This window comes from Semicossyphus pulcher, unplaced genomic scaffold, assembly GCF_022749685.1.
Source record: "Semicossyphus pulcher isolate SPU_LCO1_2020_fin unplaced genomic scaffold, fSemPul1.0.p SCAF_1, whole genome shotgun sequence".
Taxonomy (NCBI): domain Eukaryota; kingdom Metazoa; phylum Chordata; class Actinopteri; order Labriformes; family Labridae; genus Semicossyphus; species Semicossyphus pulcher.
The window spans coordinates 10,649,936-10,675,188 of record NW_027211603.1 but is presented as its reverse complement, the minus strand read 5'-3'; the positions used below and the strand labels follow the sequence as shown (position 1 = coordinate 10,675,188).

The following is a 25,253-nucleotide window of genomic DNA, read 5'->3' as shown; positions in this document are numbered from 1 at the left end:
CATGTTTGGATATGATTACATTTCATCACTTTTTTGTAATGAGGATGTTCAAGGAGGAAATTACGGTCATACAGTGGAGGAATTCTGCTGATCCATTAGACCAAAAACAGGAAACTCATTGATGTATTGAAAAAGGGAACTTCTCTTCTCATATAAAAGCCACAGTGATGAAACCGGAATGGTTAGGCATAACTTTTATTTATTAAAACACAAGGAAAATTGTGCAAAATACATCTAACAAATTGCTTTCAAACAGCAGAGAAACAATCCTCAGTTATTGCCTTAGACATTGTCTGTTAGTTATGAACATACAAAAAACTTCTTGTATCCATTTACAACTATGTATACTTAAAAAATACAATACAAATAGAAAAGTAATACTGACAAAATGGCCGTACCGTATGTGCAGCGCCAACTGCTCCTGAATTCTGAACCATATGTACAAAATTACATCACACCGTAGTTTCTATTTTATTACTTTTGACCCTCACAAGTAGACACAGACTTTTCTTAACCTGTTTGTACCTTATAGAGTGAAACTTTTTATATGTATACAGATAGTTTCATAGTAACAGTTTACCAAGTATCATTTATTAAATCCACATTCTGGAATTTGTGACAAAAAAAAGTGTCCTTTACCTTTTAGTTTCAAGTTTAAAACTGACTTTCAATCCTTCTTTCACATTGAAATTTACGAGAACTTTGTTAGCACAGAAAATTTAAACGCAAGCTTCTCAATGTCAACACTAGAAACACGTGCGTTAAACAGATTTGAATGACTTAAAACGGTGGGGGTCCTTCAAACACATTCTCGTATTAAAGACAGAAATGTTGCCTTCATCATCTCACTACTGTCCTGAGGAGTCAGCGTCACAGCTTTACAGTGTCGTGTAGCGTTCGTACCTGACGGGGAAATGGTGACAGTCCTTTAAAACAACAGAGACATTCAGTGCTATTCTCCTGAGTGAGGCTCCAGGTCTGTGATCAGCACATTTCCATCAGACTCTGTGGCCTGCGAGCTGGTTTGTCTGTAATAAGCATTCCCGAGAGTCGGGAGACCCCGAAACCGTGAACTGCTCCTCTTGTACATAAACCACATCGCTCCTGCCAGCAGGGCAAAGATAAGTACGGCCACCAGCACCGCAGCCGGAATGATACCATGATGGAGACCTGAAATGCACAAACATGATAGCTTTTGTGTAGCTATGTTTTTGTCCAATACAGATATATAGTTGTAACACGCATCAGATTTTATCAGCGATTCTGTCAACAAGTTATCACTCTCAGCACGTTAGATCATAAACTGTATGCTCAATGAGCTTCTAGCCAAGAAAAGCTGCAACAATGTGAATGTGTGAATGTAAATGTACTAATAGTACCTACACACAGGGACGCAATTGTCTTGGGGTAAATAATTTTAAACAAAAGTGCTCTTTACCATTTAGCGGTTCCACTTCCACCTCAGCAGCTGCATCTGCAAACAGACACACAGTGAAGTTCAGTATTACATCATGTATTATCTTGGTCATCCAAACCATGGTTGTGGAAAAAAGAAAATATAGAAATAACCCTTTGAGAAGTATTATTTCATGATGAGTGTTTAAAATGGAGCAGCCACAATTATTATTAAAAGTATCAGTATGAAACACCGCTGTTTTGTCCACCTTGTGTCTGTTTGAAACTCACACACATCTGACTACAGAGCTGACTTTTCTGTGGGAAGCACAGACTTTGTTTTCAGGCCATGGGAACATGTCTTAACCTCAAAACAGTAACAACCAGATAGATTACAGATGGAAGCACTTTTATATCCTTAATGAATACCTCATTTTTCTGCAAACAGTGACACATGTAGAGGCATTGTTTCAGTATCTCACAGGCCTGTTTTGGATCATGTCTGATCGCTGAAAATTGAGACTTATAACAACAATATCTGATTTTGAGTCCAGTTTTGGTAGCAGAATGAAGTTGTGAACATTTCACAACCTTTTAAGTTGTCATTACCAATGAATCAATTTTATGGGGTTGTAATTCTGAACAGCTGGCGACTTAAATCCTGTTTTCACTCAGATCTTTCAATTGACTGTGTGATGATGCTCTTAAGCTGATAAATGCTCCACTTTATTCACCAGCTAGTTGCTAACTGTGTCTACTGTCAGAGCTGTGTAAGTAGCGGGCCTATCAGAGCTTTATTTTGCTGAAAACAGTGATGGAAAGCCTGTTTTTGGTTCATAAATCCAGAACAGCAAGCTGAAAAATGCTGAGATGCTCAGTAGAGATGGAGGGAAACCGCAAAGTCTGGCGATAACTATTTGTGGGTATTAAGTACAAATAGTGCTAAGGAAGACCCCGTCGCAAAAGGCCTTTTGGGCCTTTGCTTTTGTAGCTCTAACCTGATTTTGTTTATACTTGACTTTTTTATCAGCAGAAAACTGGCTAATTCTTTGTTGATAGATTGTCTCTTCAATTTTAACCCTGTGGCCTCGTTATCAAGGTAACAGGTATATACATTTGGGGGATACGCAGCCAGAGAAGGTTGACAAGTGTTCTAGTATGGTGCACTACAGGTGACCTGATATTCATGCAAGGTCCCCTAATCAAATTACCTGAGATGGTTTTGCAGACAAAGCCGAGCCGCTCGGTGCACTTTGAGAGGTGCCACAAACCATCAACCACCCTGGTAGTGACACAGGCATCTGCTGTCAGCAGTTTGGAGTCTGGCGCCTTGTTGGGCCAGTTGGTGTAGTCCATAGGTGAACCATCCACCCAGGACATAGAATCAGCTAAAAGCAGAGATATTGAATAAAATAGGACTGCAGGAGTTTGTGATCATGTGATGGGTACAAAAAGAAACAGATTCTTACTGTCAATGTTGAAGTACATTCCCAACCACACGGACTGATGAAGGTACCCCGACGACCAGAGCTGCTCCAGAACAAAACGGTTCTCCGTCTCACTCTCGATGGTCAGGACATCTGAGGTGTTGACTGGAAAGAGGCACAACAAACTCACAACAACTGTGCACGTAAAAGGACCAGAAAATGTTAATGTCTTGCTGAGAGTCAGATGTGAAGCTACAACAGCAGCTTAGTTTAGCTTACAAACAGGAAGCAAACAGGAAACAGGAAGAGAACAGCTAGCCTGGCTCTGTCATGCCTTCTTAATTAGTTTTCCAGGCAACAAGGAGGACGCTAATAAGTATATACAAAGACTCAGCTACACAGCCCCCTAAAACAGTACACGTTCCTCTTTTGTTCTGGTACAGATAAAAAATATTAACAATGTGTTAATTAATTAGCTTTAGAGGTGCTGGTACTTTTGGACACAGACAGGCTAGCTGATCCCCCTACTTGCAGCCTTATTGCTAAGTTAAGCTAACTAGATAAAGGGTTAAAATATAGTATCAAGTACTGTTTGACACTGTTGATTGAGAGCACAAGTGGTAAAGAGTATACAGGCTAAAGCAAATTTTAAAAGGTGACATTCACTAGTAGCAATTCAGTTATAAAACCTTCTGCCTTTTACAGCAGCTCCACCATTTGGCCTGTAGGGGGAGCATTTTTTCCATCCAGCAAATTATGGTGATTAAGCAACCATTTCTCTTTTTTATGTAATGAATATTCAAAAATATTGAGTCTGAAGTAGATATCCTTATGAATTCCTCACCTCTCTGCCTGCAGTGCTCTCTTGCCTCTTCAAATGTGAGTTTCTGCACCACCGGCTCAAAGTTGTAACAGCCATGTACAAATTTCACCCACGTGGAGGGACACACAAACTCATATGAAACAAATGGTTTACTGCCTGTGAGGAAGAGAAAGAGACAGGCAAAAAGAACGATGTGTTGTCACACAGTTTGAACAACTTAAACTCTGAAGAGATGCAGTGTCGAGCGCTCAGATTTTCGAGTTTCACTGAAGTAGCACTGACTAGGTGGGGGGATATGACACAGGGCTCCTGGCAGCGGAGTGTCACAGTCAGCTCTCCGCCAGCCTCCGCTCACGTCCATGTACACACACTCTCCCGTCACAAAGTCGTCATCGTCTGCGTCCCAGTGCGTGTACACGGTGTCACTGCCATCTGTCCACTGATAGTTGATGCCACTCTGTAAAGAAACACAATCACTGAAGTGTAAGTCAATAAGTTACACTTGTGGTTGAACAATTCGAGGAACACTTAATACTCAAGCAACAGCAGCCGTGGATGTTAATCTCTGCATGCACAGCAGTTTTATGAACAGGAATTCAGGGTGAAACTTCTGCTATTGTAATTAATTTTCAACATATATGAAAGGCTGAAAATTCAAAGTTATCCAAAGCAATGTTGAATGATTACTTAAAATTAGTGTTGCCATTTAAACCAACCTCTGACAGTATTGTTCTTTTCTCTACGGCATCTTTTGCACTTGCTAAGAGTAGTTTATTATATGAAATGATGGTACTTTTAAATACCTGAAGGTTAGTGCTGGGTAAAATTGCACACTGTACACACGTTTACTATATACTGCCATTGTTAGGGATATTCTGCAATGTGTGGACCTTTGTACACATATATCATGTGATTGTTTTTACTGTGTATGTGTCATAATTAAGTTTATTCTATCATTAAGAAATCTTCTCAACACATTTAAAATGATTGTTTTTTGATTATACACTGTATGCTAGTTTTTTTTGCCATTTGGAAGAATTATGAAATGTAAATCTGAAATTAAAATACTTGTTTTATCCTCTTAACTAAGAAACAATTTCCCCAAAGCTTTGGTTAAGGACTTAACCAAGCACTTGTTTCTTATGGGGATTTCAACTAATGATTCACCAGCAGTGACACGCTTTTAGTGCTCCGAGGCATAGTAATAAAGCAACATGCTTCAAAACAGTCATCATAGTTACTAAAATAAAACAAAAAGTTACTTGTTAGTATTGAGCAACTGTAGAACTAAGATGACTCATGAGACTAGAATTACTGTAAGTGATTCATGGGACAGAACCTGAACAGGCAAGATTAAAAAAAATAAGAGTGGCAGAGAAATAATCAGCTCCCACGCTTTCTGTGCTCAGTGTCCTCCATGACTAAGACATTCCACGGGGACTCAGAGCCATAGCATTTTTTAATTCAAGTATGTCTGACTGTCTGCTGGAAAAGCACCTGCAAAAAGGGCAAAAGGCCAGGGGAAAAACCCTAGAGGCATGTGAGACAACTGTAACCAGCCACCAGTGGGCATCTGTGTGAAACAAGCTAAACAAAATTCCATCCCTCCCTCTTTCTACCATTTCCTGTCCCTCTCAAGATTTCACTGTCCAAAAAGGCAAAAAAGGTAAGTCCTTTTCAGGTGGTGCATCATGGTACAGCAGAGCAACTCAGGACAAACATAGGAGAACCTTGATCAAATGCTTCCATTATTTTAAGAGCTTATCTATCAAAATAAACTGCTTTATTTGCTACACAGTTTGAGGATGCTGATGACATGCTGACATGCACATGTACTATGCAACAATAAAAAGGAAGAGAGCACATTAAAAGCTACACATTTTTGAAATGCAATTCATGCATGCATGCGAGTGGGGAAATATGCTTATTTAATTTCTTGCAGAGTTAAATTAATAATTCCACTCTCATTTAGGTCTGTTAAATCAAGCTACAGCCAGTAGACGGCGAGCTTAGCTTAGCATAAATCGTGATGCTACAGCTAGCTTGGTTTGCTTCAGCTGCTAGCACTAACATGATTTTCTTTTTAAAGGGGACATATTTTAGCTATGCAATCAATTTTCTATTATTCTAATGGGGTTTTTTAATCAAGTAGATGAAGTTTGTTTCGTTTGAAAAATGTTATTTTAATTATGAATATGAATTTATGAATATGGATATATTATAATAATTGGTATTTTTAATTTTTTGGAGCCTCTCCTTCCTCCTGAAACAAAGACGTTTTGCCATTCAAAGATTAGTCCTTAGCCACGACCGGCTGACAGTATTTAGAGCAACCGTTTAGAGCCCCTCACCCACATTTGGATTGGTACCGCACTGTCACTCCAAAGTTGCTGGATCAGTTATTCGGTCTTAAAAGTTCGAGCCAAAATCGGACCCTGAGTGCAGCAACGCAGGGGTTCCCAGGAGGTATCGGAATGGTAAGCTGGCGGCCTGAGGTGAATGATGGTGATTGACAATTGGTCGATTTCAGCGAAAGCAAGGTTCTACGTAGAAACCTGCAGCTGTTCTGAACAGCCCATTTCAGAGGCGACCTTTTTAATTAAAAATGTAATTCTGGAAAAATACGGAATTATGCAGTTTTCACTTTTTCACTTTGAATATTAAACACCCAAAAATGTGAAACCCATGTAACATATGAGAATATCCATTCAAAAGATATGTCCCCTTTAACATCCTTAGAGACCTAGAGAGCTACTGCTCCGGGCCAAGAGTTTCTTTAGCACCTAACCCCACATAAACCACAATTTGTTGTTTAAACACTGTTTTTTGTAAGAATTAAAAACCAAAACAAGATGTAATATAGTCACATTAATTACTTATCTTTAAGGGTAGTTGTTCTTCTGTTCCAAGGCTTTATGCTAAGCTAAGCTAATCACCTGCTGGTTGTAGCTTCATTTTTAGCAGGCACATACCGGTATGATAGTGGAATCAATATCCTCATCTTTGTAAGACAGTGAATAAGCCTAATCCAACATTTCAAACAAATCCTTCAGACACACACACACACACACACACACACACACACACACACACACACACACACACACACACACACACACACACACACACACACACACACACACACACACAGTGCAGAAGTACACAGGATTGCATGAGAGGATACATACGTCTTGACTATACAGTCCAATCCAGTGCGGGACTGCCAATCTATTGACAAGGACAGTAAGGAAAGCCTGGTGGTATGCATCTGTAACGCTCACTAGGTCAGAATCATTCTCTATGCACATATGCATGGCGTCGTACCAGCTCATGTTGCCAGACACCACCTTGTAGCTGCGGCTCCTGTACTCAATATTGTCAGGGAGAGGGAGCTGATAGGAGTGGGTGGGAGGTTTGGATGTATCTGCAACAAGAGATAAAAAAGGGCAAAAGAAAGGAGAGTGGAAGATGGTAAGACACGGGTAGGCTGGGTCAGAATGACGGCTTAAAGGTGTAAATGATTGACACAGAAATGGATGATTGATTAGCTGTGTTCTGTAAAGCACTTTGGTTAGCTTACATCGTTTTAAATGTGCTATATAAATAAATTAGACTTGACTTGACTTGTCATTCACATCAATAAAAGGTAGTATCGTAAATAGTTTGACATTTTTGGGCCTGTACACTCTCTTGCCAAGAATTAGAAAGATGTAATTAATAGAAGGGGAAACATTTTTACAGACAGATATCAAAGTGGTGTCAATCTTCTCATATTACTCTAGGTAATAAAGTGAATAAGCTAATTTACAAAAATGTCAACCGCCCCGTGTAAAGTCACAATAAAAGTAAATCAATTCTTCTTTGAATCTCACAATGCAAGGCCACATAAAAAAGGGGCCTGGCGAACCTATCGTAATTAGACAGGCCACCATCACCGGTATCATTGTGCTAATCAATTAAAGTCAAATACATTTCAACCTGCAGATTTCTTATCTATTATGACTAAATACATAAAGACACAAGAGACCATTCAGCATCAGAGAGCTAGAGTGGTTTGATAGCAAAAGAGGAAAACAGAGAGCCTAAAAAACAGAACAGAGAACAAACGAAAGATAAAGATACTGAGGAAAATTTACCTTGAGGTTTTTGACAAACAAATCCATACCCACTCTCGCTGCACCGATCATCGTACCACTTCCCTGTCAGGTGGAAGTTGTGGTTGTTGGACAGAGCGATACACAATGGCTCACCAGCAAATCCACTGAGCCACTCTTCCTCCTGGGGGGCGAATGACGCTTATATCAATACATACACAGACGCAAAGACACATTTTTTAACATGTTCACACATCTTTAGACTGATGCTCCACCTCAACCAGGACTGGGATTATGCTTTTTACTGTGTTTGCAAACTTTGTTATTTTTGGAAACGGACAGTTTTGGGGGTTTATCACAAAGGCAAGATCAGGTGACTGTCACTTTCAAGGCCTTGGTGTACACATAACTATCTGTTTTTTTAAATAAATGTCAAGGTACACGCTTGTGTGCATAAAAATATAACAGTCAAGAAAAAAAATCACCAAGATCAAACTTTTGTTGTGTGTACTTCTAAAAGTGACCTGAAGATTTAGGTTAAGCTCAAAAGTTGGAACATTCACAAGATAAAACTACTTTAAGTTTAGGTTATGGAGCGAATTTGGATGAAACCAGGAACTGTGAGACATGTTTTCTTTCTAGCTGCAAAGACACAGCTCTGCTCTTTTTAACCTCTCTGAATTCTCCCCTGGGGATGAAGCTCATGGGTATTGTGGTATTTAAAAAGGCTTCTACCTAACCGAAACCACAAAAAATATCTCATCTTAGAAACGAAATTGAAACATAATCATGATCATCTTTACAAGAAGACTTTAAAAATAAAGTCAATGGGGATCCATAGTATTGAAAATACCTCTGGAACCAGCCATGTGTCAATGCTGCGAGTACACTGTAATAAAAGTGATTCATGCTATATTATCCTTCCTCCAGACACAAACTAGTAGCTGACAGTTGAGCTTACATTTATATAGCTCTTGGGTTCAATTGGAGACCAGTTGGTGTAGCTGACTGGTTTCCCATTGGTCCATCTTACGGTGTCCTCATCCCCCAGGCCGATCCACACACCCACAGAGCTTCCCTGCAGCAGCATGGTGATGTAGGCTGCAGAAACAGGTACAAGGCATTACAACAGGAGAATAGGAAATAAATACAAAAACAAAGCAGTTTCCTTTCTGACAAAGAGAGCTAGAGATGAGCACAAGTGTTGTCTGATGGTGTTTGTTTATGATGGCTGGTTGGACAGTTCACTTTGCCTCTACCTTGTTCTATCTCGTCTTCTATAGCAACCAGTGAGCCTTCAAATGACGAGCAGATGGACTGGGCATCTTTCCAAGTCTTTCCCTCCTTTGGGTTATCAACAAGGTGAAGCAGAAGACACTGCAAACAAATATAACACACACATACACACACACACAAAACATATTGAAATGGTAAATGGACATAATTATTCCCCTGTCACCACCAGGACTCTCGTTTCAGGAGGGTTTCAATTTGTCTTATTTCATAAACTTAAAAGAAAGTGATTCCATTTAACATCTTTTTTAGTTAAGGCAATACATTTATTATTATGAATAATGCAAAGAAAAATACATTTAAAGATCTAACACTACTATGTATATGATGAGTTGATTTAAGAGAGGATCAGCTGGTTTTGCTCTTAACTGAGGTTGACTCAGCTTGAGCATCATCAGCAGGGGGTCATTCTGAAGATGTCAACATGACTCGCTCATGAAGAGTGAATGAAAACACAAACATCCTGCTTCAACCCCAGAGGCAGCTGGGAATCTAGAGATGTGAGCATTTTTTTTTAAACCGATTTACTGGAGTGAACGGGGTTAACTTTTTTGCAGTTTGCAACATTACAGCAAAATAGCTGGATGACAATTTATAACACTTTATAACACAAACTGATACGAAGGTGGCGAATTGTAGGCAACAGAAAGTCATGGGTAATCCATCCATATTCATTTACAGCTTTTGATACACTGCCAAATATCAGAGAGTGTGTGTGTATGTATGTCCAAGAGTGAGTCTGAACCTTGTGTCCAAAGTACAGCCACTTCTCCGGACATCCTCCGATGTAGTGCGGCTCCTTGGGAGTCTCCACCACAGACACAGTTTTCCTCTTGCACACATAGCCGTGGAGATCGCTGCATTTATTTGTCGACCACTTCCCTGCAACACACGGAAAACCTCTACACATTCTGGCACGTGCAAGTATACATGTACCAGTGTTTGTCTCTGAATTTAACATGTGTTTTACCTGTTGAAGAGGACATGGTGACACACAACCCGTTTTTCCTGGGTTCACTTCCCTCCGCCCAATTCTGAAAGTCGATATCTGTGTTGTCCCTCCACCTGCAAACAAAAACACTAAAACATTTTAGTTTATCGACACAAAAAAGGGGACACAATAAGATGAGGGAATCAGAAGAGCACCGGTCAAGCCTCATAATTGCAAAAGTGATGTGGAAATCATGACGGAAACACGAATCTAGGTATGATTATATCATGAAACTATTTGAGGAATGTTAAGGTCTGCTAACTTGTTCACTGATGATTTTGTCTGCTGCAGTGTCTCCTCTCTCAGAGGAGAGTCGTTTTTAGAGGACGTTTGATTTACATGCTTCTGATTAATTCTCCACGTTTGTTTCCACTGGTGCATTTTGCATTTATTTTAAACAATATTTTGAATTTCTGGCATTTTTTTATGCAATAATTGAAATTCTGCATAATTACATGCAGAGGGGGACACACTTACTGCAGGCTTGTTAAGCTCTAATAATCATATATGTAAACAGCAGTCTGTTTGCTTTTTTTTTGCAATACATTTCTCATTGTATGTGACAAAAATGTTCCTGTTACTGTGTGGTTTTTGATGTCAGCAGCCTGCACCTGTGTAACACCTTTTGTTTGTTGTTTGAACTAGTAACTTGTAATCTGCAAATCTGACACATGCAGTAATCTACTCTGAAATGAGGGGCAATTTATCTTTAAATATATTATACATATAAATACTTTAAGTGAAACATAGGTGTTCTATTTGTTTGGTTAGTTAAGTTGAAAAGCAAGTCAATAAGTTGGGTTGTTTAAATGTTTTTGTTTGCAGACGCTGGTTGCAAAAACTTCTTTAATTCAGGATCGTTTTCCTTTGTAGCTGGGCTCTATATATTATTACATTTATTACAGGTTTATGTTGCTTTTCCTTGGAGAACTGGGGATCAGCAAAATGGATTAATGATTACAACATTACATAATTTCCTCTTGCTCATTTATGTTTCAATAATCAAAACACAGTACCTGCAAACCATGCATGGGTGTACAAGAGCTGCCTGCAACATTTCCAATGTATATTAAAGCAGTGTTCAAGAGTTGATTTATTTGTAAATGTTTTACAAGATACTTCACAAAGCATTAAATGCTGTCAGTGGCAGCAGCAGGAAATGTTCCTAAATCACACACCTGACCTCCTCTCCAGGCTGCCCGATGGACAGGCCGATCCACCAGTCAGTCGGGCCCAGGGACAACTGAGGAGACACAGAGATAAAAAAGAACTCACTTTACTTTTACCCTCCTTTGCAAATCCAGTCCTCACTGAGCTTTTCAGAGCCTCTCTGACATGAGCATCCATTCAGGCGCTCTCTTTGGCCCGTGCTTAGCCTCTTTTATCGCCTTGTTTTGTTCCCTTTATCCTCTCACAAGCCTCAACTACACAAGAGACTTCTTTAGTGTCGCCCAAAAAGGCCGCTGCCCAAAAAGAGCCCTTTCTTGCTCCCTGTGTGTGGGTGCACTCGGGCATGAAAGTGTCCATATATGAGGTACATTTCAGCTTGTTGGTGTGTGTGTGTAAACACTTGAGTTTGTATGAGGAACGAGTGTGTTAGCTGAATTCACACTTGTTCATGCATTGGCTTGTTTTTTTTAAAACAAGAATGAGCTTAGTGGGCCATTCAGTGAAGCAGGGACTCTGTGATTAAGCGTGTTGCTTCGGCTGTTTACTCCTGTGTGGAACTGTGACCCTGCTCACTGAGAACAAACAAAAGGTGTTTATGGAAAAATCTCCTGGCACTGTTTTGGTCCCTGCAATTAGATGGTGGGAGTATTTGCAAAGGGAAAAGTAATTATCACATACATGTTCTCTCTAGGAAAAGTAAAGATGTGGGAAAATTTAATTGCAACAGTTGTTCCTCAAAAGAGATTATACTAGTGAAGCAAACTGATCGCAGATTTAATTTGGAGCTAGACTTATTTCTGTGTTTTAAAATAAACTAATTTTTTAGTCAGATTAGTTTTTTTATTATTTAATTATCTTGTAGAATTTTTCTTACTTTATAAAATTACTACATTTAAATTCTATCAAATGCATTTAGGGGGGTGTTTTTGAATAGTCTGACAACATGTAAAAATTGGACAACAATTGGTCAGTAGTAGATAAAATGCCACAAAATAATCAGACACCTTAATGTAAAATAGATGCCTTCTATAAAAAAAATCTGTGTATATGGCAGCCTGGCAATACTAAAATGTTGTAATTATAATAATAGTGTAAGAAGTAGCAGAAACAGACCCTGCGCAGGCGCTCCTTGATGAAGTGCAGCTCCTCTCTGGAGTGAACGGACAGCAGGTAAGCTCCCATCATCTGACAGGCCAGAGAGACAGCTTCCCAGTCAAAGGGCTGCTTCGCTAGCAGGTACTCAGCGCCGCGGTAAAACACCCAGGGCTCGCTCTCTGTAGGGGACATGTTTTACACATATTTTAGAGCAACTTAAAGTACTTTAGTAGAGTACTTTAAAATATATTTATGATGCTATGATGAATAAAAACAGATGGATTGAAGCCATTTTTAACTAACATACAGTAGGAAAGTCAGGTACATCACTGCAGCCCTTACTCAATATGTGTGGACAAATGTAGCCGTAGTAGAATAACATAATATATGAAAAATGATATCAGCTAAATATGAATAATAAAGTTAGTTATATTAAAAGGATTATATTGAATGTGGTAAGTTTGGATTTCACTTTGGGGTTGTATGTGGATTCAACAGTCAGCATTTTCTGCCATGATAAATGCAGCTTGATGGTTAAAAGACAAACTTAAGTTAAGCTTTTAGTTCATCTCTATTTTAGCCTTTAAAAACCCACCTTTTTGTGGTTTAGTTTTACACTGCCAGGCCATATTAAAAATATATATTGTATCATTGTCTATAAAGCTTGTGTATAATAGAAACAAGGAAGTAAAATCATACTCACGCTCAGTATACCAATAGGGTTTTATCAGCTCTTTACCTGCAACATAAATGTAGAGTTTGGTAAGTAATGTGGTACTGACGTCTGTGTGAAAAGTGGTGGTATGAGTGTGTTTACCTCTGGCCAGCTTGCAGATCCACTCATGTTTAGTGTCACAAGGCTGCGGCATGAGAGCGTTGGTGAGGTCACTGTACACAGCGCAGTTCCTCCTGTCATCCTCCTCGTTCTTATCCTCTATGAAGGACGTCACCACCTGCACCAAAGCCCACACATGAGATGATAACATAATGGATACATCCTTTGAGTATTACTCTGTAATCATCTTTACATCTTTATGCACTTACAGGATAACCATCCGACCACTCCCAGGCTCCAGGGCTTTCAGGGTCTCTCTTATTTAAACCCACCCAGAACCAGCGGCCCTCTGTCCTAAAAATAAAACAAAAAATACACTTTAACACTCGTTCATCTGAGCCTTTTAACCTTCTTATATTCAATGTTCTTTGCTTTGGAAAAAACTTTCAGGTTGTATGGAAGCTAATACAAAGTTTATACCATGTATTTACTTTTGTTGTAGACCAGAAAAAAGCAAGTGATGTAAGATTACATTTGTATCTTTGTGAGGGGCAATGTCAGTAAAATCTAATGAATTTATAGGTAATTGTATGTTATGTTTTAGTTTGAATTGTCTAAACATTTTATTTGAAGTTCAGGAGGATATTTTCATTGTAATTACTTCTTTATATTGAAGCAGAAAAATATGTGGATTGCCCCAGGGTTCAATTCTAGGACCCCAGAAGCTCTTGCTAGCTTTGTATATGCTTCCCTGTGGTCACATAAGTCAACGTGAAGTATTTTATTTGTACACAGTTTATTTCCCCAATGAAGCCAAACAACCCCTCTGATTTGTCCTGCCTGGTTAGATTAATTACATTTTAAAAAAGGACTCTAGTCATTGTCTCAGCAACTTCTTGGCACCATTGCTAATGATGTCAATATAAAAATAATTCTGAATAGTTTTTTTAGTCCGATTGTCATCTGAAGATATATTTTTTAACACTTTTAAACCAGAAATCACGACACAGGCTCCAACTAATACAAAATACTGCTGCTAGATTTGTTTTTAATAAAACAAGGCAAATAAATCAAATTACCCTGCTTTTGGCTTTTATTGGTTACTTTTACATTTAGCATTTTAATTTTATGACTAGACTCAAACAAGAACCTGCTGGCTGTGCTTGTGTCTTGATTGCTGTCAGAGAACCTCTGACCTAAAATAAACCTATAAACCTATTTTTTTAGCTGTTATTTTCTTACTGTAGGGCGTTTCCCTGTGGGAAAGTCATCATCTCTAGACAGGTTATAAAACAATCCTGAACCACATTTTATCTTCCAAAGCCAATCATTAAATTGTGCATGCGCTCCTCTAAGCACACAAAATCTCAAAACATAACACCTCAATTGACGCATTTATCAGTTCCCATAACATTCCTGCCAAGGCCCAGAGGGCAGTACCAACCCTTCAAACATGGTACTGAGGAGCTGCTTAACAAACACCTGCTCCTCATAGTGGTGGAAACTGGCCAGCTTAGCCCCCAGGGCCTGGCAGAAGAAGTCTGCTTCCACCCAGGTACGCTTCATCAGGACTTTCTCATCGTGGAAAACCTAGAAGAGCCACACTTAGTGTCAGCCAAGAGGTTTAACGGGCAACAATGGCAATGGACATAATATTCCAATCTGTCAAAATATCAATTCTCATTCTTAAATCAAACATTTTTGAAACTGTGTTTTGTAAATGGCATCAGAGCAGCTTTGTGGTTAGTTCTGTCACCTAACATCACCGGTCTGAGCCCTGTCTATAGGTGGTAAATGCATTTGTGTGTCTGTTTGCTATAAGGTAGACTGATGCCCTGCCCAGAATGAACCCTGCCTGTCACTCAATGCATGCTGGGATAGGCTACAGCCCCTGTGACCCTGAAAAACTCACTTTTATTGAGATTCTACTTATGACCAATTTGCTGATATTTGACTTATGAAACTTTCCCTCAAATCTGATGCAGCCAGAATAAAGAAGGTAGGTAAAGGATGAAGGAAAACTAATACAGAGGCAAGGAGAGGACCACAGAAAGATTACAATCGTACCTTAAAACAGTAGAACATCCCAGAGTGTGATTCCCACCCTGGAGGACAGGGGGCGAAGGCATCAATGTGGTGCTCTGGCAGCGTGACACCATGGTAACTGTTGATGTTCTGCTTACACACTGACAAAGCCTTATGGGACTTGCAGTCTTTCACCTCCCAGTGACCCAAAGCAGGGCCGCCTGACATAGCAACACAGCCTTCAACGCTGACTAAGGAAAGGAGACGATGATGAAATGGAGGATGAAGGCAGGAAATCCACTGAATAAATTAATAATTAGCGAACAACTATGTCTCAATAACTTAATACCTGGTTGGTGTTTGTTCCAGTTAGTGAAGGTGAGAGGCAGAGAGGAGCCGTTGTGAGGAATCCAGCTGTACTCTCCCCTTTTTGTCACGTCCGCCATGCCGATCCAGTAATGCTTGCTGCTGTCTGCCCCGCTTGCACTCAGCAAACTGTTGACGAACGCCTGCTCAAACCTGCCAGCACGAGGACGAAGAGACGAGAGGTAAGGAGAGAGGCAGAACTGTTGTCACAAACATTTAACACACACACAAAATCAAAGTGTTTTTTAAAATAACAATATTCATTTGCTCAATAAACCACCTGTTCTCCACAGTAAGGAGAGGAGCCTGGCAGTAATATCCCATCAGTGCATCATCAAAGCTCTGTTCATGGCTTGTCACTGTGTAGCAGGAGTGTCCGTGTCGTTTCCAGCCCTGCAACGTCAACAACAAAACACCCAATAATCAAACTCTGTCTTTCTTTTACTGCAACTTCTTACTGCATTGCGCAAGAAAAAAAACATCAGAAACATAGTACCTTCACTTAGGATTTAATATATCAAAACTTATTGTAAGACTGTTATGGACTGACGAAACAGTCATGCAAAGTAGAGTTAAACTAGTAACACTTAACAAAGAGATGTAGAGGCTGAGTTTGTGAGACAGAGATAGAAATTAGAATTAAAGAAAAAATACAAACTAATATATAATGTAAAAACATTTTAATGATCCAAAAAACATATGGAGTAGGACTAGATATCAAACATTGTCAGGGACCCAGTCAAATTTTAGCCATAAAAATGTGATTGCCTCATAGAACTGTTATTTGTGGTGCATTTTCCCCCCCTTTTCATTGTCTTAAGCTTATGTCACTTTATTTCCTGTTTTGATAACGGAAGCTTTTATTTTGAAAGTACGAAAAAAAAATCTTCCTGCCGATCGTTAAATATAACGTGAGTGAGGTGAAACGGTAGAGAGAGAACGGTCAAGGAGTTCAATGTTTTATGTTTTAGCACCACCTAAAGAAGCATAAGCTCTTACGTTAGTTTTGGGATTTTAATACATTTTAAAAATCATCAGTTGAAGTGTCTGACCATCTTTCTGAGGGTTATGCTTCAGTTTTTTGCTATAAAAATGTGTCTGTAGAGCCAGGTTTTCACAACTGAAAATTAAACATTACATAAATTAAAGGTTATTTCATCTGAGAGAATGAAATGTGTTTTGTTTTGTTTTATTTTAGATTTTTTTTGAGTGTCAAAATCAGCATGCTAACGTGCTAACAGTGACAATTCTAACATGCTAAAAGTGATAAGCTAGTTTTTACCCAAAGATCCAAGTTCAGCCTCTAGGCAGCTACAATTGCTATGTAGCTTTAAAGACAATGTACTGCTGAGGCTGGTGGAAATTAAATTAGTTTTGCAGGTATTTATTCATAAACAAAATTCAAATTTGCTCTTGATGCTGGCAAGAGATAGTCATGAGTTATATGTTGTAGTGACCCCATCTGTAGCAAATGTCATGGTAATCTATCCAATAGCTTTTGAGATATTTCACTCAAAACCAAAATAGATAACCATGGCAACACAAGAAATACATGTTTGTATTTCTCAAAATGAGGTTATTTAAAAGTTTCCTTTTTTGCATTAGTACCAAAACTCATGTATCACATTTAAAATTGAAAACGTCCCAAATGAACTAGTCCTAATCTATCTTGAAGGTTATTCTATGTGTTCATATGATTGCAGTTAAATGCATGCCTCCATGTGTATGCAACTCTGTGTGTTAGATTAAGTTGTGGGGTTGTTTTGACAAGTGGTATCAATTTTCCTCCCCTTCCTTCACCCCATGTTTCCCATATACCACCCCCCCTCCCTATACTTGGGTCAAGAGGCCTCCACTAACACAAGCCCCAATACAAAGCTTTCTTTTAAACAGACAGAGACATGAAAGTAAGGTAAGATTTTTCCATCTTCATCAGCGTTACCTGATTGCAAAACACAGACAATGAACAGACAAAGGTGGAAAATATAGCTGTGTTTGCTAAAACTGTGGCAGGGATCACCAAGGACTGGCTGAGCCATGTCCACTGATAATGTGCCTTCAGGGCAATTTTTTGGCCTCATGATCCTGGGTATGAAGTTGCCCGATGACTCAGGAGTCTGATATTCTAGTAAACAGAGTCAAGGAGCAACATGAATACCAGACAATACGTCAGCAGTGGAGTGAATCAGCTCATTGTGCTTCTGAAGGGACAACTCGCTCACAAGTTGAACTGTAGCCGGCGTGAGTCTCCGCCTGGTGCATGTCCTGGTCTGTATGGAGCTATTGTAACTCTGCACAGCACATAATCTGTCTGACAACGTTACAAATAAAGTCCAGTCAACCTCGGTTTGAAATGGAAAAAAATAGTTTTTCTTAAGCAGAAGGGATCACAGAAGTAAAAGGTCATTTTAACAAGGCAATAAATCAGTTTTTCTGCTAATTCTTTGGTTCTGTGGGGAACTATGAAGCCTTTGAAGCCTAAACTATGAAGATATTTATTGTACTGCTTTATGCTTTTTAAGACACAACTGACTTAAAAATGAATACATGAAAATAAAAATGTATTCCTTAAAGGTAAATCATTATAGAACAACCCGAAACCAAACCTCTTCTGCTTGTATATGCTGCCTCTGCTTTTCAAACCAGAGTTTTGACTATTTTCAGAGGTCAATTAAAAGGTTAAATGATTAAGTGGGTAATGTGATGTTTTGGATCCCCGACCATTAAAAGGGCCAAGCTTGAGTTTCTCTGCAAAACAGTATTTCCTTGTCTTGCGCCGAAACATTTCAGCCAGTGAGTACATGTTGACCTGGATGTTTGTGTGTTACTGTTCCTACCTCAGGACAACCCTCGTCCCAGGCTCCAGGGGGAAGAACTGGATTCTGGCTCTCTTTTCTACACACAGCAGGCAGATGCTCGTCACATGAAGCTAACAGCCAGTTTCCTTCCTGTGAAAGAGGTTAACATTTTACTCTCACAAGGGCAGCACAGTATAAATGTATACAAAAGTCATAAACTTATTAGAGCAGGCACAAATATTAATGGATTCATTGACAGAAAATATGAATCAGCAAATAGATATTGTGCTTTTCTTGTCATAAATTAGATATTTGAAGGCATCAACCGTTGAATACCAAAAGGGTAAAAGGTAGCACTCTACAGATCTTTAAGAAAAGGTGGCCAATATCAATTCCATCTATTTATTATGGCCATGTCATACAAACATGCAAACATTTCAGTCTAGAGGCCTTAACTGGAGCAATTTGAAGACATCACTTTGGGCTTTAGAACAATTCTCAAACTTTTGATGTCCAGCTCCCTACACTGACACTAAGTAGACCACAGACCCCTATTTGATTCAGAAGACTTTGTCCAATGGTCCCCCATCTGGTAGAATTTTTGCTTTTTCATGTATGAAAATGGGCTGCACGGTGGTGCAGTGGTTAGCTCTGTTGAAGGTTCTTAGTTCGAACCCCGGTTCAGACCAAAGCAGTTTTCTTTGTGGACTTGACATGTTTACATGTACATGCATGTGTGGGCTCCCTCTGGGTACTCAGGCTTCAACCCACAGTCAGAAAAACATGCTCGTCAGGTTCATTGAAGACTCTGAAATTTCCCCCTAGGTGTGAGTGTGAGCGTGAAAGCTTGTCTGTCTGTCAGCCCTGTGATTGATTGGCAATCAGTCCAGGGTGTACCCCGCCTCTTGCCCAATGACAGCTGGGATTGGCTGTAAACCCTAAACAGGATAAGCATTATAGATGATGGATGGGTGGATGGATGGAAACTATGAGCAGAATAGAGATACATTTTTGTCAATGCGTTACTTATGAATGATATAAATGTAAACATAAATATCTAGGGCCCCATCGAGGGCCTCACTTGCCACTGCTCTAGAAAAGTGTGATGTGCATATACAGTCCAACAAACAATTAATCAAGAAATTATTCCCAATTAATCAATACATTAAACACTTGTGAGTTGCAGCTCTAAAAAGGGATTAATTCAATATGATTCCCTCTGATGTATGATCTTAGAGAGAGTTATAGAGGATGCAATGACACAGTGTTTCTTACTTTTTTATCTGCTTTGGCACAGAGTGTTGCATCCGACACGTTGTGAGGAGGGTGATACTGGTGCCAGAGAGTCAGTGTTACTGGTGAACCATCAGACCACTCTACTGTTGGAGATGAAGCCTGTTTCCAAAGACCGATCCACACCTCTGTACTCTCCCCTGAATCTGTGAAACATGAAGCCGCACACACAGACACACCATAATATTCATGTAGTATCCCCTTGGTGTCTTAAACAAACAGATTTTCATGTATAGCTATCGCATGATGCTCCTTACAGTTAGCAAGGAGGCTGAGCAGCATTTCCACCTCAGACAGGGAGTGCATGCTGGTGAGGTTTGCCCCCTGAGAGCCACAGGCCCGGGCAGACTCCTCCCAGCTTCCTGCTTCTGATTCTGTTAGCAGCCGGTAGCAGAAACCATTATGAGGCCACCAGCCGTCAGCACACTCTGTATGGATGTACTGCCAGCTCTCTGTGAGAGGACGTAGATACAGGACAGGATTAACAGATTTCTAAACACAGATTCACAGCAGACATTGTTTTTGTCTAGCCGCAGACAGAGAAATAAAGAGGAAGGTCAAAAATTCACTCCCCAGGTGCAGAGCAGCTGTGGAGGCCAAGAGCTACAAGAGCTTAAATAGCTTCTTTTGCACTGACTCATAATTTATCCACAGCACAATCTCTGACACCTCTGGACATGCCGGGCAGCAGACTGTAGGTGTAATGGGTGTGTTTGTGTCTTGTGTGCACATGCTCTCACCCAGTGGTTCAGCTCTGCGGGTGTCGTTGGGTGTCTTCTTGCAGATGTAAGGCAGAGCAGACTCACAGGAGAGACTCTGCCAGTGACCCTCGTAGGCCGAGTTGTAAACTCCACACTGTTTGTTGTCCTGAAGCGGGCTGGCAGGCAGAGCTGTGGGGAGTGATGGGAGATCTTCAGTCACATGTTTTTTTATACTTGTGATTTGTTGACATTGGCTTTAATTCCTCATTGTTTATGCTCCCATGACCCCGAAATAAAATGGTATTATTTATTAATGAGAATTGTTAAAAATCAACTAATTTGTTATATGACGTAATTTAACTTCAGTATGTAAAACGTATTGATGTGCTTACCATTCCATTTCCACAAAATGTAGAAATACTATAAATCATCAAGTCTACAAAATTAATATACATTTATTTTTTCTTGTTATATTTGTAATGAAAATATGTATTTTTCTATAGTTTTGTGATCATGTCCCTTTATTGTTCCTTTATGAAACTTGCATTAAAGAAAACGTATCTTTCAAGAACGGACTCTTTTGTCAATTTTGTACAAATCTATGCAATAGAATTAAAAAAATACATAATTGAACATAAGGGAAAGAGAAATACTCGATTTCTTAGGTTTAATGATGCAAATCACTGCCATGTTGGATCTGATAAAAATGTTGATTGTTGCAGCCTTTGTTGGAGAAAATGTTTCTTTGCATCAGGGAACTTGTGGGAATTCATTTGTACAATTTTTAAATGTTAAAACTATAACAAACAACATGTTTTTCTTAACAAATACATATGCTTGTTCATATATTCAATTAATAGTAAACCAAAAAAATAAAAATAAAGAGGGACAGCCGTTGCTCACTGTAGCAAGGTGTTAAACTCCAGATGAATGGCAGCGGCTCTTGAAGGCTAAAAAGTGAACAGTAGAGGGAGTGACTATTCTGACTATTCAAGATGTATTTACTCATATGCTGGTGTAGTCCAGCCTCCAGGCCACTTCGTTTCGTGAACCTCACCTTACATTCAGTTTCATGACTCTTCCTAGCCACACCCTGAGGAAGACCCGATGAGGGTTTATTTCTTTGATATTGATGTTTTTTATGAGAGATGCCCTGATTCAATAAAGGCATTTTAAACTAAATCCTTGGCTCGGGGCGAGTGTGCCAAAAGCCCAGTGGTTTCCCTCCCTCAACATTAAAGGAAAGTTGGGTCGTCAAGATGTTGTTAAGATACTCCTATCTCTTTGAAAATGCCTTTTTTACAAACACATATATTATAAATGATTTTAAAAAGTATTACACACTAAATATATGTAAAACTGTAAAACTATGTGAAAAAACAGACACTGCCCTCTCACAAATAATCAGTACCTGTGGTGAAATTGACCAATGACAGAGGTGCTCCATCAGACCACTGCCACCCCCGCCCATCTTTCAGATGGTTCAGTCCGATCCACACCATCGCTCCAACACCTGCCAGTCGATCTGCCACAACATTAAAACACAAGAATACTGAATTTAAAATTTTAACTGATTTCAGCGGAAAATAGGATATTGGTAAACTTTTCATGGGTGTTGCACATCACTGTGGGAATGAAAACTAATCAGGACCACAGAGGGTAATAAAATAAGTGCAGGTTGACATTTGTTCTAGTGTAGTCCCAGTGTACTCTTTGTGAATGTAGTGCCTGTACATTACATATTGCATGGTTTGTTCAGAAGCTTTATAGTCCCTGTGTGTGTCTTCTACTAGATGCCTACCTCTGATGTACCTGTACTCTGCCAGGCTGGTGATGCTGAGCAGATTTCCCCCCTGAGCCTGGCAGGTTGACAGAGCCTGATTCCAGGTTAGGATGGTGTACAGGTTGAACTGGTAACACGCCCGCAGCTCCTGGTTCGACTCCCAGAAACGATCACAACTGAAATCTGTCAAGAAGATCAGAAAGTAAAACGGCATCAGGAAACTGAAAAATATGTGGAATGAGAAAAAATATGAACATGTTTTCAAGGCCGTTGGAAACTACAGGAAATGGGAGAGGATTCAAACCAGGCCAAAAGACACTGTGATCACAGTATGTTTGGCATCCCTACTGGATATTTAAAAAATGTATGAGTATTCTTTGATTAAATCACAGTGACATTAACAGATTTTATATGTATATGCTACATGGCAAAAGTAAGTATAAGTGAACCCCTTTATAAACTGTATTTCTATTACAGCCTCTTTTTTTCTGGAAGGGTTTTGCTTCTACAAGATTATTCAGCTACAGGAGAAGTCAAAGATAATGTCAGGGTAGATGGAGTTAAGGTCAGGGTAATTTTCGACCTTGCTTTGTGAAGGGGTGCATTATGATGTTGTAAAAGGAGGTGTCATCATACTTCAGCCATTTCTTGCTCCGGTGTGTCTGCGTGTCCACTTTACCTTCCACCGGACAGAAGCCCCATCTTTCTGCCTCATCGTAGCGAGTGGTCGTAGCACACCACGGAAGATGGTCCTCACGCCCCTCAGTGGTGCACTCATAATACCATTTGTTGTTGTATTTAAAGGGCAAAGCGCACGGCATGCCATGTGCGTTTCCCAACAAAGTGTGGATTTCTGCAAATAAAACACATCAAGTGCTAAATGTCACAAAAGAGCTGTTGTATTATAATTAGGAAGAAGTGCAGGATATTTTACCTTCATATGGTTGTGAGCAGGGTCCCTCTTTAGGGGTGTTGTACCTTTTCAACACATGATAGGAGTTTTTCTTAACCACCACCAAACGTCCGGCCACAGCCACCTTCCACTGAGACGGCCCGTACAGCATGTTTCCGTTGCAGCGCCACCACAGCACAGGGAGGCTCATGTCACACTCGAACATGCTGAGAGGCTGCGTCGTGTCCGAGATGTTGAGGCCGAGGCACATGCTGGTGCCCAAGTTAAAGAGGCGATGCCGGGAGACCCACTTCCACAGCATGCTGCGCGTGGGCCGGTCGCAGTCCTCCAGCACCAGGTTAGAGCGGCCCGCTGTGATGCAGCGCTTCTGCGGCTCGCTCTCCAGGATGAAGAGACCCTTTTCTTGAAAGGGATGTGAAACAAAGAAAAGGAAGAGAATGAGATCACATGTTGTGAGACATGGGGAAGGAAGTGAGAATTTTATGTGAAAGAAAGGAGACTGGTGGATGGATTTTTCTTGTGTCAGTATTGCTGCATCAACAGAGCAGCATTCAATGGAGATAAAGGCCGGAGGGGAACTTCCTCTTTCTGTAACTGGAGCCTCTAATAAAACAGAGGATGTATACTGAATGTATGAAAGTGATGACAACAGCTGCAGGAATTCTCTCACCCTTCATCTCGCTCTAGAAAATCAGAGATCTAAATTAAATTTTCACTTTGCTTGTGTTGAAATAGTTGGAAAGATTGTTTAAAAGGTGTTGCACTTCAGACTGAGATGAACTTCTGAGATGAAGTCTATGTAACCTAAACTGTATATATGTGTGGGGTTTATTTTCAGTGACCGGATATCCTTCCTCACTGTGTTTATACGAGAATCAACTATACCGCATTAGTAGTATACTTACATTACTTGCAATAATAATAGCATTGGACAGAATATATGAGGGGAAACACCGCGATTAAATCTGATCATAACTGGACAATATGAGGATGATGTTAATAGAAGGACGCCACCTGAATATTAGGAATGTAACTGTGCATTGTTTTCATGTTTTTATAATCTTTTTCTTTGTCAATTACTAATTTTATTATACAAAACATCAGAGAAGTTGTTTTTCCCCCATTTCTCAGCACCAAGTGGATTCAAATTGTACATTTTGTCCAAGAAACAGCACAGAGTATTTAATTCACAATGACATTGAATAGATAAAAACTGCCGGAATCAGAGAATGTAAGCCTTTTTTAGTCTGCGTTGATGAATAGATAATCAGACTTGTTGCAGATTAATCAAGTCAATGAATTAAGTGTCTTACTTAAAATTCAACACGCAATCTGATACAGAACAGAGAAAATCAGCATTTTTTCCTCACATTAAGAAGCTAGAATCAGTGAATGTTATCTACAGCAAACATATAACGTGAACTAGATTTCTATTATGTCTGAGCTGCATGATGAATAGCGTCTGCATATTCCACACTTTCATTTAGGGGGCAAAAATAAACATGCAAACAGGGGGAAGGCTTTCCTTTATCTTCTGAGTTGTCCTGTTTAACAGGTAGTAAAAACTTCTGTTGGTAATGTGAGCCAAGCTGCAGCAGTGGAGCTCAATATGTGCTCCAGAGGCCACTAGGGGACTTGAAGATAGTCTAGGTTGGTCCACATTGAACTGGGGATTCATTCAACATGCATTTGCAAGCAAGGACGCCAATGATGAGCTGTAAATGTATAACTCTGCTCTTCCCTCAGCAGACTGTTCAACACACATATGTAATTATGCGTTCAAAGACAAAAACATGCTCACATATGCAGTTCAGATTTGTTTTTCAGGAGGTAATTAACATTAAAACAAAGTGACCGCCGAGCAGCAGCAGCCTTAAGACAAAACTTACTGTAAAACTCCACGAGCTGCTTTTTCTCCAGGACTTCATCGTCTTCCTCGGTGACACACACGCAGCTTCTCGCCAACAACACTACTGCACAAACAGTCGCCACAACAGCCACGGAGTCGATGAGACGAAACAACTGTATGAACATTTCGACGGCGGGATGCAATGTCGAAGTGCAAATATCCGCACATACCGAGGCTCCTGGTCACAGAGAGTGTTTTATGGCTCGCTGTTTTCTCTCCTCATAGAAAACTTTGTCCGAGTGAAGTTTTTCAGCGGGGGACCAGCGACGTCACGTCTGACGGAGGAGCAGCTGCTGCTCTCCGGGCTGGAAGCTGCATTCCTACCGCTGCGGACTGTTTTCACTGGGACCGAGCCACGAAACTTTATTTAGACTGAACAAAATGGCTTCAATAAGTAAATAA

General features: G+C 39.9%; 1 protein-coding gene across 2 annotated transcripts; it reads right to left on the bottom strand.

The window, feature by feature from the left end:
• Window positions 1–179: 179 nt before the first annotated feature.
• pla2r1 (phospholipase A2 receptor 1) lies at window positions 180–25,115 on the bottom strand. Of its 2 annotated transcripts, XM_069664560.1 has the most exons (30): window positions 24,832–25,115; window positions 22,964–23,344; window positions 22,709–22,882; window positions 22,048–22,212; window positions 21,658–21,771; window positions 20,286–20,435; window positions 19,803–19,997; window positions 19,528–19,691; window positions 18,292–18,402; window positions 15,735–15,847; window positions 15,438–15,607; window positions 15,131–15,339; window positions 14,508–14,653; window positions 13,333–13,417; window positions 13,106–13,241; window positions 12,992–13,027; window positions 12,307–12,467; window positions 11,202–11,266; window positions 10,003–10,097; window positions 9,778–9,914; window positions 8,999–9,116; window positions 8,701–8,840; window positions 7,782–7,923; window positions 6,834–7,069; window positions 3,928–4,102; window positions 3,667–3,801; window positions 2,865–2,987; window positions 2,607–2,783; window positions 1,439–1,474; window positions 180–1,170 (listed from the first exon to the last, which is right to left on the bottom strand). In XM_069664560.1, exons 1-30 carry the CDS (start codon window positions 24,974–24,976, stop codon window positions 953–955), a joined length of 4,452 nt encoding a protein of 1,483 aa, XP_069520661.1. In that variant the 5' UTR covers window positions 24,977–25,115; the 3' UTR covers window positions 180–952. The 2 variants fall into 2 exon arrangements, with proteins under 2 accessions (XP_069520661.1, XP_069520672.1); XM_069664571.1 differs by lacking the exon at window positions 12,992–13,027.
• Window positions 25,116–25,253: the final 138 nt, after the last annotated feature.

What these genes read in the sequence shown, in the direction of transcription:
- pla2r1 (XM_069664560.1), bottom strand. Translation starts at nt 24,976, where the DNA reads ATGTTCATACAGTTGTTTCGTCTCATCGACTCCGTGGCTGTTGTGGCG. An exon ending in CCGCAGAGCTGAACCACTGG is followed by an intron (nt 19,998 to 20,285) that starts GTGAGAGCATGT and finishes GTCCTCTCACAG; the next exon opens with AGAGCTGGCAGTACATCCAT. An exon ending in TGTTTGTCAAAAACCTCAAG is followed by an intron (nt 7,070 to 7,781) that starts GTAAATTTTCCT and finishes CTCTTGTTGCAG; the next exon opens with ATACATCCAAACCTCCCACC.